At 36.2% G+C, this 16,569-nt stretch overlaps 2 gene segments (V, D, J or C); one reads left to right on the top strand and one right to left on the bottom strand.

Annotated features, from left to right (window-relative positions):
- The first annotated feature begins 13,036 nt into the window (after positions 1-13,036).
- LOC128544302 (immunoglobulin heavy variable 3-53-like) lies at positions 13,037-13,569 on the top strand. The segment is given in 2 exon segments: positions 13,037-13,134; positions 13,235-13,569. Coding segments are annotated over 2 exon segments (375 nt in total).
- A 1,001-nt stretch (positions 13,570-14,570) lies between these two features.
- Positions 14,571-15,738, bottom strand: LOC128544708 (Ig heavy chain V region 914-like). The segment is given in 2 exon segments: positions 14,571-15,574; positions 15,674-15,738. Coding segments are annotated over 2 exon segments (351 nt in total).
- Positions 15,739-16,569: the final 831 nt, after the last annotated feature.

Below are 16,569 nucleotides of genomic sequence, written 5' to 3'. Positions count from 1 at the left end.
ATAAGATTCATTGGCATTCCCAATTTGCTTGTATAGTGTGTGTGTGTGTGTGTGTGTGTGTGTGCACTGCAATGAATTGGCACCCCTCCTGGGATAGGGTCCAGCTCCCCAAAACAGGGCAGAAGAAGCTGAATGTGTATTAAAGAACAGATAGAGATGATTTAGTTTACACAGTCTGCCCTCTTCAGGCAAAAAACAACAGTAACTGGTTCCTGTATTGAGACACAGACTTTTAAAGTGTCCATTGTTTCTTTTTAATTTAAAAGATTAATAAAAAAAAATACACAATATTAGTTAACATATTATTTTAGATATCGTTTTTTATAAACTAGTTTATATGAAACAGTATGGTTTTGGATTTTCATCACAACATTTCAAATACCTGTGATCACAGCATTTTAACATGGCACATGGCTCTTCATTTAATTACTTATTAGAGACAGAAGAAGCTACTGAATGTACATTGTAAAAAAAAATGCTGTTAAAAAAAACAGCCACAATCTGACCGTAATGTAGTGTTTTCCATTAAAGCAGTAATGTGCTGTAGAAAACGGGAAATATTTTTCACTTTTCATCAGTAGTCTTCTGTATTTATTTAATACGGTTTTTCTTCTGTATTTTGCAATGCATTGTGGTCTAGTCCTATTTGCCAATGTTTTAAATAATGATACATTTTAGTATTTTTCGTAAACTGATTGGAGTGTATAAGTGCAAATCTAATCAAATCTTATTACTGTTCTGTCAAAATTCTTGTGTTATTATTTTAAACAGAACTTTTAGAAGCAGCAATTTAACGTCAAATTTAAACGTCATTGATTATTTATATAGCTTTTATTTTAAAGAGGACACACGAGAAGGTCTTAGATTTCAACTCTACAATTATCAGTATCTGCACCAACAAACTAAATGATAATTTAAACCTTTTTCTTCATTTTCTTGACAGTAAAAGCTGTCGAGCTTGTGAACATGTGTTTAGAATGTACTTTAGTGCTGACATGTGAGTAACTCGAGCATTTATATTTACATGGATTTTGGTCTCAGCAAGCCTTATTAAATTGTTTTTAATTGTCATTTGGATCATATGTTATTTATTTATGTATTTACACACACACACACACACACACACACACACACACACACACACACATATATATATATATTCTTTTATCGCAAGTGTTCATGGTAATAGTAAACAAATGTCAATGTGAATATTTCTCACCTTCCATTTCTTCATACAATGTTAATCGTAACATCTAGATAAAGATCTTCAGAATATGTATATTTTCTCTATTATCTATATGTTCCCACATTTTTCAGTTGTTCTCTATAACAATTTTCATATTTAGTTTTTGATTAAATATTTAAATTCGTTAATCATGACAAATCACATGACGTTTTGACGTTTTTTTTTTTTCTAAACATATGCAGTATAGTCATAGGATTAAAGCCCGATCCGGACGCGACTAGTTTTACACAGGGTCGTTAGAGATTTTTCTGTTTCACAGACTTTGTGTACTTTGTGATTTAATCCCGTCCGAATCTGCCATGTCTTCTTTCTCTCACACGACCTCTGTAAAAATTCCAGAGCAAATTAACTACTGTTTTCCGGCAAACTCGGAGGTCCTCTGAGAAATCTAGTCCCGTCCGAATGCGAATGTCTGTGATTGGCCGATTTTTTTTTTCCCAAAATGTGTTTTCTTTTTTGTTTTGGTCAACGTGAACTACCGTACTATCTCTAGCGCGCCGGTATTCAAGTTTGCGCACCAATAATAGATGTAGATGTGAAAAAATTCAAACTCAAACGTCGTTTGGAAAACTAGTCTGAAAGTTTTTTCCATGGAACATCACAGTGTTGCTGGAGGCCTCGACTGAGAAACGGATCTTATTCTTTAGTGACTCGTGACTGCCAGTATCACTGGAGCTGCAGTACCAGCCGATCAGTTCCAGTGCTTGTCCTGATCTCTGCCGTATCCAATCAGTACAGCTACTTGAGGCTGAGTATCCAGTGATTTTACATGGGAATGAAAATGATTCTCCAGGCTTAACCACCATGACTGCAGGCTGAACCAGTTCAATACATTTAATACCTGTGAACAACAACCATGCAATCATTCAGCTACATTGTATCAAAAGGAAATGCACAAAAAATATCTGTACTGTATATCCCCCAAAGTCTCCTTACTTACCAGGTGCAGCTGTTAACAGCAGGAGAAGAAATGTAGAGAACATGGTTTGAACCTGAACCCAAAACCTCCCTTCTACAGGAACACCTCTAATATTTTATAGGGAGTTTGATTTGCATAACAGTGTTTAGGCTTTTATAAAGGCACAGAAGGATGAAGGAATGATGCATTTCCTGCCAATGTAAGAGATATGTACACATTCACAAAAGTACGTACACATTAGAGTTACTAGTATTTACTTACCAGTTCATCAAACAGTGAGGATGAAGCCTGGTTTAATAGCATTGATTTAATAGGTCTAAAATTTCTAAGCTTTGTAACAATGTTTCAGTTAGAGTTTATGACTTTTATGCAAATCCCAGGAGAACATTGTATTAATACAGAAACAGCGCTCCACAGGTCTTAAACGTTATATGCATAAAAAAGCATAATGTTCCTACACTTTAAAAAAATGAAAAAGGCACTTTACAACACACAATTACTTTTAGTATACTCAAATTATCGTATTTGTTGATTTAAAATGTTTTTTTGTTTTTTTTTCATTTAAGGTTAACGTAATTTTGTCTGATCTTGACCGTACACATTCCTAATACGTTGTCTAAACACAAACCGTTCATGTTAAGTCAACATTTCATACATACAGCAGGGGGGAAGTAGCGAGACGCCAGCTGTCATGAACCGCTAATGAAACAGAAGAGCGAGACGAATCAAACACAACATCCACCCAACATGTTGATGTTGAGACGGTGCCATAAGGATCAGCAAATGGATTTTATAGCTACAGGCTTTTCCTGCAGTATTATTAAGAAAATAAACATTCGCAGGAGGAATGTAAGATCATAACCATGTTACACTCTATGCATAAAGCACACTCTACGCTGTATGCATTACCTACAGATATTAGTGTACTGTAGGTATTTTTTTGTGTAAACAATTTCTCAGCAGCTTAAAAACAGATACGTTTACAGATAATTTACTTTATATTATTTTACATACCTCACTCTTTTACTTCTAGGAATTATAGAAAGAACTTTGACTCCAAAAAGAATATTATCTAAATGTGTTAATATGATTTTTTACTACAGTTTAAAGTAGAAAAGAGACATTTGACTAAGAAAGGTTTTTTTTCCAATAAAAAAATAACATTGCCTCCATGAAATTAGTGTCCTATTTATTTTATGTGTGTTTTTAATACTAACTCCATCATCACCAGATATGCAAATACATGCATCAGGGCTGGATATCACCATTTATGAGATGTGATCATCTCTGTTAGACTTTAGAGAACAGAAAAAACAAACAATACACACCATGTTCATTACATCTCTACTGACAGCAGCTTCCTGTAAGTGTTTATATAATATACAGTAATTTGTTAAATACAATAACATTCTACCATGTATTGTCTGAGATATTATGTGTTTTTCATTGGTCATTTAATACAATTATAATAAATGTGCAACATAATATTGTGTGAAGATGTTTAAACCTGTCTCAGAGTTTTTTAAAGCTACTGTTTACTGCCCTAAACAGTAACATTCAATTAATATTATATATTAAACAGTACCTGGTAAGTGTGTCCACTTGCAAATTCAGTAAAAATTATAATGTTATCACGCTATAATTCACTGGATATTCTACCATAGATAAGACGTGGAACTCCACCGGCATGGTCAGCCTCAAAATCCCATAGTGCCTTGCGCATTAGCTTTGCCATATAATGTTTCTGGGACAAGATCAGACCAACTGAAGTAACTCTAGATCATATCACTGCATCCAGGAGCTTGTAGACTGACAAAATGACCATGATAATTTTGTGATTAGTTTCACTAACAAATTGTTTTCGTATGGCCACACAGCTTTTTAGTCCAAATCCTGATCTTGCATTCACTATTAAACACTGTTTTTGTCACGGGCGGGGATGAACAGGAGTGAATGGCAGACAGTTACTTAAGAGGCTTTATTATAGTCCAGAGATGTTACTGTATTGGCGCAGCATGAGTAGAGAAGAAAAGCCTTGCGCGAGAGTGAATGACCAGACTGTGTGGGAAAATCCCCAGTGACGTGAGCGGGGGCGTGTCGATGACGTGAGGGAATCACCACAAACCCGGAAGTAGAGCGTGAGATAGGATTTCTAGAACATTGTGTGTCTGTGAATGAAGGCAGAGTATCCATGATCGCGGCACTTGATCTATAGTTAGTTAATCCAGCCAGGAAAGAGATCCTGAGTGTGATGTTGATGCGGTTTTGTCTGCGGTCTGCGGGCGCATAAGTATCCACAAGCGCAAACATGCAGGTTAAGAGAGCGTGAATGAAGGTAAAAGGGACAGGCGGGGTAGAAAACCTGGGAAATCCAATGACGGTTTCAAAGTCCAGACGTGAAGGCGGAAGGCCAGTAAAACGAAACAGGGTCGGTAATCTTTATCCAGCAGTGAGGGCAGAGATATCCAAAAGCGGTCCAAGATCAAAGTCGTTAAGCAGGCGAGGTCATACATGTAGGGAGAAACACGAAGAGAGATAATCCAAAAGGACTAGGCACGAGACAGTATCCAGAAAATGAGCGAGATTGAACACAGAAATAGAGCACTCTGAGAAATCTTCAGGGAAACGGGAGACAATGCACGCAAGTAAGATACATCTGCGATGAGTGGAACTTTCTGCGTCCTTTTAAAGCCGACAGTAGAATGCCAGATTAGCAGAGGTGGAAAGAGTAATAAAATTTTGTACTAAAGTCCAAGTACTGTTACTTCAGTAAAATTTTACTGAAGTACAAGTAAAGTTACCATTATAAAAATCTACTCAAGTAAAAAGTAGCTCATTAAAAATTTACTCAGAGTAAAAGTTACAGAGTTACTTTCTTTTTTTTTTTTTTTTAAACAGCTTGGACGTCATTTTGACGTTCAACATTTGACCTAATCTGGCTTATTTTTTTGGACATCATTTGGACGTCTATGACAGTGGCAGTATATGTGTTTTACAAAATAGAGCCTATCAACAAATGATTTTACACTGACCTAAAGAATTATTAGGAACACCTGTTTAATTTCTCATTAATGCAATTATCTAATTAACCAATCACATGGCAGTTGCTTCAATGCATTTAGGGGTGTGGTCCTGGTCAAGACAATCTCCTGAACTCCAAACTGAATGTCAGAATGGGAAAGAAAGGTGACTTAAGCAATTTTTAACGTGGCATGGTTGTTGGTACCAGACAGGCCGGGCTGAGTATTTAACAATCTGCCCAGTTACTGGGATTTTTACACACAACCATTTCTAGGGTTTACAAAGAATGGTGTGAAAAGGGAAAAACATCCAGTATGCGGCAGTCCTATGGGCAAAAATGCCTTGTTGATGCTAGAGGTCAGAGGAGAATGGGCCGACTGATTCAAGCTGATAGAAGAGTAACTTTGACTGAAATAACCACTTGTTACAACCGAGGTATGCAACAAAGCATTTGTAAAGCCACAACATGCACAACCTTGAGGCAGATGGGCTACAACAGCAGAAGATTCTACTGGGTACCACTCATCTCCACTACAAATAGGAAAAAGAGGCTACAATTTGCACGAGCTCACCAAAATTGGACAGTTGAAGACTGGAAAAATGTTGCCTGGTCTGATGAGTCTCGATTTCTGTTGAGACATTCAAATGGTAGAGTCAGAATTTGGTGTAAACAGAATGAGAACATGGATCCATCATGCCTTGTTACCACTGTGCAGGCTGGTGGTGGTGGTGTAATTTACATTTACATTTGGGCATTTTGTCAGACGCTCTTATCCAAAGCGACTTACATTTTTATCTCATTACACATCTGAGCAGTTGAGGGTTAAGGGCCTTGCTCAAGGGCCCAACAGTGGCAACTTGGTGGTTGTGGGGTTTGAACCTGGGATCTTCTAAACCGTAGTCTAATGCCTTAACCACTGGTGTGGGGGATGTTTTCTTGGCACACTTTAGGCCCCTTAGTGCCAATTGGGCATTGTTTAAATGCCACAGGCTACCTGAGCATTGTTTCTGACCATGTCCATCCCTTTATGGCCACCATGTACCCATCCTCTGATGGCTATCCTACTTCAAGCACGATAATGCACCATTTCACAAAGCTTGAATCATTTTAAATTGGTTTTTTGAACATGACAATGAGTTCACTGTACTAAAACCAGATCTCAAGCCAATAAAGCATCTTTGGGATGTGGTGGAACGGGAGCTTCGTGCCCTGGATGTGCATCCCACAAATCTCCATCAACTGCAAGATGCTATCCTATCAATATGGGCCAACATTTATAAAGAATGCTTTTAGCACCTTGTTGAATCAATGCCACGTTGAATTAAGGCAGTTCTGAAGGCGAAAGGGGGTCAAACAACGTATTAGTATGGTGTTTCTAATAATTCTTTAGGTGAGTGTACATATAAATACAGATTATTTATAAAAAAACAAGATTTATTATCTGTATGACTATTTATTTAGTTGGTAGACTATATAAATATATATATATATTACAGTTTTTATTTTACTTAAAGTAGCTTAAAATTAAGTTATTTAATTTTTATTTTATATTGTATTGTGGCATAGGCGGGGCGGCAGCTGACGACCATCATGCATTGCGGGAGGGTTTCTGTGCGTTTGTTTGGGCTAGTGACTTTGTGTATTAGTGGGTGTGTGTGTGACCTGTAAATGTGCTCAAGTTCATGCTAAAGCTAAATTGGGTGTAGGTCCCAGGTGAATGTGTTGCTTATGCTATACAGTGCTGTGTGTAAATAAAGTACACCCAGCCATTTGCATTAGGCAGCAAGGAAGCTCACTTGTTCTCTAAGATCCTTCCGGCAGAAAAAAAAAACGGCAGTATTAAATAAAAAAATTAATACATATAAATTGATATATATTATGTTTTATATAAAAAAAAATCTTGGTAGCCTAGCCTATCCACCTTATTCCTATCTTACAAAAGATGGAAATTGGATGTCCAAAAATGACATGGAAAAGATGTCACTACGACGTCACATTGCGCAATGGGAAAGCTGTTGTCTTTCTTGTGCTTGAAAATCAAAGTGGTCACTTAAATATGGTGTTACGTCCCAGTCTAGGGTTGGGCCATACAGCAAAAGAATGGTTCAGGGTTCTATTTTAAACTTTATGGAAATGGTGGTTTATGGCTGAAAGAACTAGATCCAATCATTAACTGAGATAAATAATGAGGTTTTATATATTAAAAAAATAATAATAATACACACACACAACAGGAGGAAGAGGATCAGATTCAGGGTGAACCCAGGCCAAAATAATAAACAAAATGGTATTTATATTTAGTAGCTAGATTACCTGCAAAAAAAAAAAAAAACACACACACAAACAAAAATACAGGTCTCCCTAAACCAAAAACAGTAAACAAATTTCCTTTTCCTAAAAATAAATGGCAGCCACACCCCTAATACTAGTGAGTGCACAAACATACAGTGAAATTATCTACAAATATATACAAAGACCAACCAAACCAAAGGGACAAAGCAACAATCAAAGTCAATGGGAGGCATAAAGTCAAAACCAGAATACACAACCACATATCAAAACGCCAAAATCACAGTCTCTTTCCTCTTTCCCGCGTCTCTCTCCGGTTTATATATGGTCGCGCGAGTCGATGACGTCACTCTCAGGGCGGAAGCGACCGTGTGGAAGGTCAGGTAGATGCCCATGTGGGGACAGTCAGAAAACCTGGAGTGGAGTCTGGAGCGGCGCGCGACCAGGACATGATACACACACGCGAGCGCAACGAAGCAGTTATACAAAGCATAATATTTTTAATATTTTATCATTTTCAATCATTTATTTTTTACTCAGTAGCGAATATAATTTACAATTACAATAATTGTAAATTACAATATTTCAAATAAAAAAAATTCTCAAGTAGAAGTAAAATTACAGATTTTAAAAACTACTTTAAAAAGTAGAAATACACACAAAAAAACTACTCAATTACAGTAAATGTAATTCATTACTTTCCACCTCTGCAGATTAGTAGCAGGTGCGCTCAGGTTGGTTGTGCTGGCTCATGACAAATATGCTTTTACAGTTATGTTCATTTTTTTTTTTTACAACAAAACTTCACCAACCATTAAGGTGATCTTGATCATTCATGACATTTTTTCTGCTCACATTTCTTTCACAAACTTGGCAGCTGATCCTTCCGATAAATAATTATGTGTGGGACAATTAATGACCTAATTTTAGTAATTGTTCCATTTGCTTGCTGCAAGCCAGTAATTTGACACTTCTGTAATGCCAGATTTTCTTATTTTTGGCTAGAGAGTGTAAAGATTTTTCTTTCTGTAACAGTCTTCTGTACTATGTGTTTTTATATATGGTCCTTGATCTGTTTCACCATGGTTTAGTGTTGTAATGCATGTACGTGATAATATACATTATGTATGAACAGATGTCAGTGAATACCTATTTAGTAAATAAATTACTTCTGATATTGAGATTGTACTAAGGCCTACGACGCATGTTATTGATCTGGTTCACTGTGGTTTTATAAGCACAATAATACACAGCTGTGTCCTCAGTCTGAAAGTTTTGTCCATGTACCATCACAGTGTTGCTGAAGGCCTTGACTAAAAAATGGACCTTATTCTTTGGTGACTCGATACTGTCGGTATTACTGGAGCTGCAGTACCAGCCAATCAATTCCAGTGCTTGTCCTGATCCCTGCCGTATCCAATCAGTACAGCTACTTGTGGCTACAGTAAGTATCCAGTGATTTTACATGGGAATGAAACTGATTCTTCAGGCTTAACCACCATGACTGCAGGCTGAACCAGTTCAATACATTTAATACCTGTGAACAACAACCATAAAATTATTCAGATTCATTCTGTCAAAAAAGAAAATGCACACGTATATCTGTATATCCTCAAAATTCTCCACATTTTTACCTGATGCAGCTGTTAACAGCAGGAGAAGAAATGTAGAGAACATGGTTTAAGTGAAACCTGGTCCCAAAATCTCACTTCTTCAGAGCACCATTAACATTTTATAGGAAGTTTGATTACATCTCCTGCTAATGTAAAAAATATGCAACAATTCATAAAATATAAGGGTTACCTATAAGAGTTGACTAATTCATCAAACAATGAGGATTAAGCAGCCTGGTTTAATAGCACTGATATAATAGATCTGTAATTTCTTAGCTTTGTAACAATGTTTCAGTTAGACTTTATTTCTTTTTATTTTAAAGAAGAACATGCTCTTATAATTATTACACTGTCTCAGTCCTTTGAACCTCAACATGTTAAATGAATAGAGAAAGAGCGCCCCTCACTGGCCTTGAAGCTTATTGCAACAGAAGTACACAGTATTTCACCTGCACACACATCAAAGCTACAAAAAAAAAAAAAAAAACCTTAAGTAAACTTTTTTATTTGATCTGTAAAAAAATAAATAAATAAAATACTTTACATTACTGCTCAAATGTTAAAGCAGATTTAAAAAAATCTTCTGTAGATTATATGTACATTGGACATTGTATACTGTATGCATGGTGCACTGGACAAACTTAGATAGTGGTAAAAAGGAGTCACTCACTCACTCATCTACTATACCGTTTTATCTTGTATTTAGGGTCGTAGGGGCTTGGAGCCTATTCAAGGAGACTTAGGGCATGAGGCAGTGTACACCCTGGACAGGGTGCCAATCCATCGCAGGGCAGACACACATACACTTACCACGGGCAATTTGGAAACGGCAATTAGACTAACCTGCATGTATTTGGACTGTGGGAGGAAACGGGGGCACCCGAAGTAAACCCACCATGCACGGGGAGAACATGCAAACTCAAAACATGCACACAGAGGTGAGAATGGAATCTTGCTGGGAATCAAACCTGAACCCTAGAGGTGCAAGGTGACAGTTCTAACGTCTAAGCCACTTACACAATCACATTCTCATGTGCTGTCCTGTTAAAATTGAAAGCAAAATTAAGTAAAAACAAATACATATTAAATAATAATGTTTTTAATTACATTAATTATTAATAAGAATATAACTCATGAGTAACAATAGTACTTAATTTTAATTTTTGTTATATCATTATCAGAACAGAAGATACAGTATTTTAAGCAAATGAGTGCAAATGTTTGGAGCAATACATTACTTTAGAAAGACACACATTTTGTTATGTTAAAGTCTTATTGCAAAATAGATTAAATTCATTATTTTCCCTAAATTGTTTACAAACAATACCCCATAATAGCAATGTGAAAGGAGTTCACATTGTATATTTTGTATATTTTCAGCCTTATATTTACAACCTTCACTCAAAATTAAGCTCAGGTGCATCCTGTTTCTACTGATGATCCTGGTGATGTTTCTACAACTTGATTAGAGTCTACCTGGACCTGTACTTCAGTTGATTGGGCATGATTTGGAAACAACCTGTCTATGCCTAGATTGTTACCATCTTATTCCTCCTGGGCATGGAATTCACCAGAGCTACACATGTTGCTGCTGAGATTCTTTCACTCCTATATAATGATATTACAGCTCTGCTGGATGTTAGACACCTTCTGCTTGAGGATGCTTCACAGGTGCTTAATAGGGTTCAGGTCTGGAGACATACAATACGGCTACTGAGAAAGACATGAACATGATGAATAAGACTTGTGACTTTGCATAAGTAAAGATATACAGTTGTTTTTACTTCGGGTGAACTTACTTTTGCTGCCAGCTATTTTGACAGTAAATCTACTGTCTAACATTGACTACTCTAAAATATATCCAAGTTTTATTTCTATTGTCCTTTAGAAAGGTGGCACAGTGGTGTAATGATTAGCGCTGTCACCTTAAACCTCCAAAGTTCCCAAATTTACAGTAGTGTGTGAGTGTGTGTATGTGTGTGTGCTCTGCGATGGATTGGCACCCTATCCAGGGTGTACCCTGCCTCGTGCCCTGAGTCTCCTGGCATAGGCTCCACGGCCCCGTGACCCTGATTACAGAATTAAGCAGTATAGATAATGAGTGAGTGAGTGAGTGTCCTTTCAGAAGTAAACTAAAATGTTAACTTAAATTAGAGGGATGTACTTACTTTTGTGAGTGGGTGTACTGTATATACAGCTCTTTACTCCAAAAAAATTAATTCCAGAAAATGTATGAAATGTCATCAAGAGGAAGATGGATGGTCACAAACCATCAAGCAAATCTGAGTTGTTTGCTTTTTTGCAAAAAGAGTGGTATAAAGTTACCCAACAGCAATTTAAAAAAACAAAAAGCATGCCAAATCGCATGAAAACTGTATGTACAAATCGGGGTTATCAGGGCCATTTTCAAGTCATTTTCTCGGAGAAAGATTCTTACAGTATGTTCATATTAAAATATTTACTTGAAAATATAGATTTTAATTTGTTTCAGATATGTTGTTTTTGACATATTCACGAATCACGACATTCACATACCGTAGTTAACACTATCAAATAGGAAATAAACTAAATTTTAAGACAATTTACACTGAGGCATTGACATGTGATAAAAACATGTTAATTAAAAATAATTCATCTTAAAAATGGCCCTGAAATCAGTGACAAAAAGCAGTCCATAGATTATAATGCATTTTGTAGATGTGGAAAACTTGCCATCCTGTGCTCAATTTTTCAAATACACACATGACAAACCCGCAACATGAAACACGGACAGCCTTTGCCTTTGAAGTCAAAATTGGATATATTGTCTTGACTTTACATTACAAGCCACATTGCTCAATTCCTCTTTCTAGTCAGATCGGATTTATGTCGTGAAGTGTAATATTTATAATTAAAAGTGACTTTTGTCTAACTTGCTTGTGCCATCTTGGTTAAAATACATCACTGATTTGTGAAACCTCTCATTTCAAACGATTTTTTGCAAAATATGCTCAGGCCTTTACTCTGGCTGATGACAAGCAGGTAGTCCGCTGTATTTGTTAAGGTCCAGAAGAAGGAAGAAAGCCAGACACCTCTTTTCAACTGTTTTATCAGCTATTGCTACCCCTGCTGTGAAACCCCAGTGCTGTGAATGTGGCCTGACGTCAGCAAGTGCTCTACGCATATGCAGAGGCAAAAAGTTACATGAATTCTGATCTGCCCGTTCTCATTCAAACCGTAAGACTATGCATCTGTACAAGACTATAGATCTGTGTCATATGGATTAAAAAATATTTTCAGTTTACAGCATCATCAACCTTGAACTCTACCAGGTTCATCTGCATAGTTGATGACGTCACCTAAGAATAGTACAATTAAGACATATACACCCATGGTCCCATAAGGTTATAATATAGTTTAAGAATCCTAAAGGAGAATGGAATGGAGTGAACAGAGCCATACTTCGCAAATGCAACAGCTTTCTGGAGCACTCTTGAGTTCTCTCTCTCTCTCTCTCTCTCTCTCTCTCTCTCTCTCTCTCTTTCTCTCTCTCTCTCACACACATACTCTATTATTTTATTTTATTATTCATATCTTTTTTAATCATAGTTAAAAATTGTTACATACAGTTTATATGTAACTTGGTAAATTAAATTTAATCTGTGGTTATGTTTGGTATAGTTTGAAACTCATATGAATAATGAACAAGTATAGTCTAGCAACAATTTTAATAGTAGTGTTGCTTAAAAAATACAGTATGGTAATAATCTCATTTAAAGAACTAATTCTAGAATAATTGTTCTGTCTTTATTAAATATGAACAAAGCTAATTACTGTAAACCTTCCCATTGTGTCATTTAATAAAAACAGAAAGCAGTAAGGTGTTTTAAATGGACCAGCATTACAATATACAAATTCATATGCAAAATCTCTCTCAGCCCCAACCAATTTACAGCTACATATAGAGAAATATCATCCTCGGTCACTGTGGGCTCTGGAGAATTCAGCACTGCTTTTAGTTAAACAATGTTCCTGTTATTTTTGCTGCTGCTGGCAGCTTCATCCTGTGAGTCTCACTTCAGTAATGAACTCAGAGAGATGCTAGTAAACGATTGTCTCTATAACCTACTGTACATGTTTGATTGAAATTGTGTCTTTGTTTTCAGATGTGGAATGTGCAGTAGAACTCACTCAGGTCTCCTCAGTGATGTTAAAGCCAGGAGAATCTTTAACCCTCAGCTGTAAAGTATCCGGATACTCTGTTACTGATAACAGCTACGGCACAGCTTGGATTCGACAACCTGCAGGGAAAACTCTGGAATGGATAAACCACATTTGGGGAGGTGGAACAATTCGTCAAAAAGAGTCTCTAAAAAACAAGTTCAGTATTTCTAAAGACGGCTCCAGCAGCACGGTGACTCTGAGAGGACAGAATCTACAGACAGAAGACACAGCTGTGTATTACTGCGCCCGCTACACACACACTGATACTTCCACTTAGATGTCAATACAAAAACACATGCTGTGGTCATGAATTGAGCCTACATTTTCATCATTAGTGTATTAGATTAAGTAAAGACTGTGACTTTTACTGAAACGTATAACTTCTCTCTATGCTTAGAAAAATGTCTAAAACATTCAATGACCCTGATGAGCATTTAAATCTTTTAGCAGAAAAATTTAGCACAAAAATATATATATATATATTTTGCGAATAGGGAAAAAACTATTAGTCTAATCTGCATACCTTTGGACTGAGGGAGGAAACCAGAGGAAACCCACCATGCATGGGGAGAACATGTAAACTAGATGCACACAGACCCAGAGGGAGGAAACCTGGACCCTAAAGGTTCCAAGAGATAGTGCTAACCTCTAAGTCACCATGCTGCTTAAGTCCTACTTACTGTAAAGAATAAAATGTTAAAATAAACTCATTAGAAGAGGTGCAAATAATAGAAAATCAATTAACATCTTCTGACAAACTTCATGAATTATAAAATTAGTTTACATAATTTCTGTATTTTGTTCTTTAAACAACATTAGTAACATAAAAGGTAAAGATCAAACGCAAAAAAAGACAAACTTATAAAAGACTGAATTTACATTTGATACTCTCAGTGCATAACATTAAAATGCTTTTAAACATTTATTTACTTTTTCTGTGTTAAAATAAAGAAATAAGTAAAACAGGAAAATAACCTGTTGCTATTTGTAATCTACCGTTTCACGTTCTGTTATGACTGTATCCAGCATCACGACTCTCAGTTACAGAAAACAGCAACCTGTGTTGTGTTGAACCATAGATTATCTATTTATTATGGAGAATCTACAGTAATATTTAAAAAAATAAAATTTGTATAATGTTACAGTTTATAAACATCAATTATATCAGTGCACCGAGCAGCTTGTGGTTGTGAATATTCTACATCTATAGAGACCATAGACACTCATTTCCTATTTAAAGAGTCATGTATAAATAGCACATTTTTGCCTGGTCTAGTTTCCAGTAATCTCTGTTATGGATAACATTTTCAACATTTTCATGCGATGCCTAAAGGAAAATGAACCATTCTGGCTTAATAAACATTACAACATAAAATAACATTACCTAGTTACATTCTTTAAGCATACTTGCACTGCACAAGACACTTTAAATATGTGGATTGCACAACCCTGGACATTACCATTTCCTTTTTACCATTTATTCTAACTTCATTCCACAAAAATGACATAAATCCATACCTACTTTATACAGCTGTTTTCTTTTTGTTCAATATTTCTTCACATATTTTCTATATTGTGTATTTTGTTGTACAGTTATTTTATTTTAACTTTAATTTTATATTTTATGCTTCCTAGTTAAATTTACCTGTTATTTTATTTTTCATATTTATTTCTTATTCTTAGGCTTTTATTTTAAGGTCACGAGCAGTTGTCTAAGCATTTTACTGCATAGCGTACTGTGTATGACTGTGTATGTGACAAATAAAATTTAAATTTGAATTTATTCTTATTTTCCAGATTCTTCTGGACTGTCCCTGACCTCCTCTGCTTCTGTGGGGAAGAGACCTGGGGAGTCAGTCACTCTGTCCTGTACTGACTCTGGATTCTCAATGAGCAACTGTAAGAAACCAGGAAGACAACTTGAGTCATTTCATGTCTCATAAAGTTTTTGTAAGGGGAATCCACTGTTCTGTGTCACTGTGACTCTCTGGCGCAGTAATACACAGCTGTGTCTTCAGTTTGCAGATTTTGTCCTTGAATTGTTATTGTGTTAGTAGAAGTGTCTCTGGAGATGCTGAACTTATTTTTCAGTTTGTCGCTGTAATATGCACTCCCACCATTACTGATATGTCCAATCCACTCCAGAGTTTTTCCTGCAGGTTGTCGGATCCAAGCTGTCCAGTAGCTTGCAACTGAATATGAAGTCTTACAGGGGATGGAGAGACTCTGGCCTGGCTGGACTGTCATGGCAGCAGGCTGAGTCAGTTCATAACTGTGGACATCTGTAGAGGAAAACACATTGTAATATCTCACACAATATACAATATGCTGCACATTTATTATTATTGTAATCAATTGATAAATTTAAATAAAACACTCACAGGAAACAGCTGCCAGCAGGAGCAGTAGAGATGTAGAGAACATGGTGTGTGTTGTTTGTCCTGGGTTCTCCTCTGTTTTACACATTTAACAGAGAATATTTAATCCTATAAATAGAGTGAGATCCAACCCACAGGCTTGCATTTGCATATCTGTTAGTAATGCGAGGATTCACAAGCACAGTTAGAAATTGTAAAAAAGTGCAGATAATTTACTGTGAAGTATGAACACACACACACATACACACACACACACACACACACACACAAGAACACACAGACATGCACAACTACAACTAAAATGTTATGGTAAGATAATGAAAAACTAGGACTTACAGCTAGAGCATGTCATATACCTTTTATCTTTTAATTCTTTATGCCTTATTAACACCACATGGCATGCTGTAGCGTAGTGTAGTGTAGTGTAGCGTAGCGTAGTGTAGTGTAGTGTAGTGTAGTGTAGCGTAGCGTAGTGTAGTGTAGTGTAGTGTAGTGTAGTGTAGCGTAGTGTAGTTATGGGCCATTTGGCGCTACAATCATATGGAGTTACTGTTACCAGCCTAAAGATAGTTGCACTGCCAAGTTTACTTTTTAAATTGTCACTTTTTGAACTGTAAATAAGCAAATACTCATGAATCTTGGATTAGTAATTACTGCAGTCCTTAAAAAGTTTCTTTTAAGTCTAAAATATGTAGTAAGGAGCTTTTAATTTCTATAGTCCTGCATTAGGCAAAGTGAACCTCTAAGGAAGTTAATGAAATGACTGGAATTGGGTTACAAACTGTCCAACATATTATATAATCTGATATAATTATAATGTGAAACGATAATGATGCATTAGCAACTTTGTGGAAAAAAAAATTAATGAGTTTAAAAAACTTCACTAATGGACTTTAAGA

This window comes from Clarias gariepinus, chromosome 16 (genome assembly GCF_024256425.1).
Source record: "Clarias gariepinus isolate MV-2021 ecotype Netherlands chromosome 16, CGAR_prim_01v2, whole genome shotgun sequence".
Classification (NCBI taxonomy): domain Eukaryota; kingdom Metazoa; phylum Chordata; class Actinopteri; order Siluriformes; family Clariidae; genus Clarias; species Clarias gariepinus.
The sequence above is the reverse complement of the archived record's forward strand: the minus strand, read 5'-3'. Positions and strand labels throughout refer to the sequence as shown.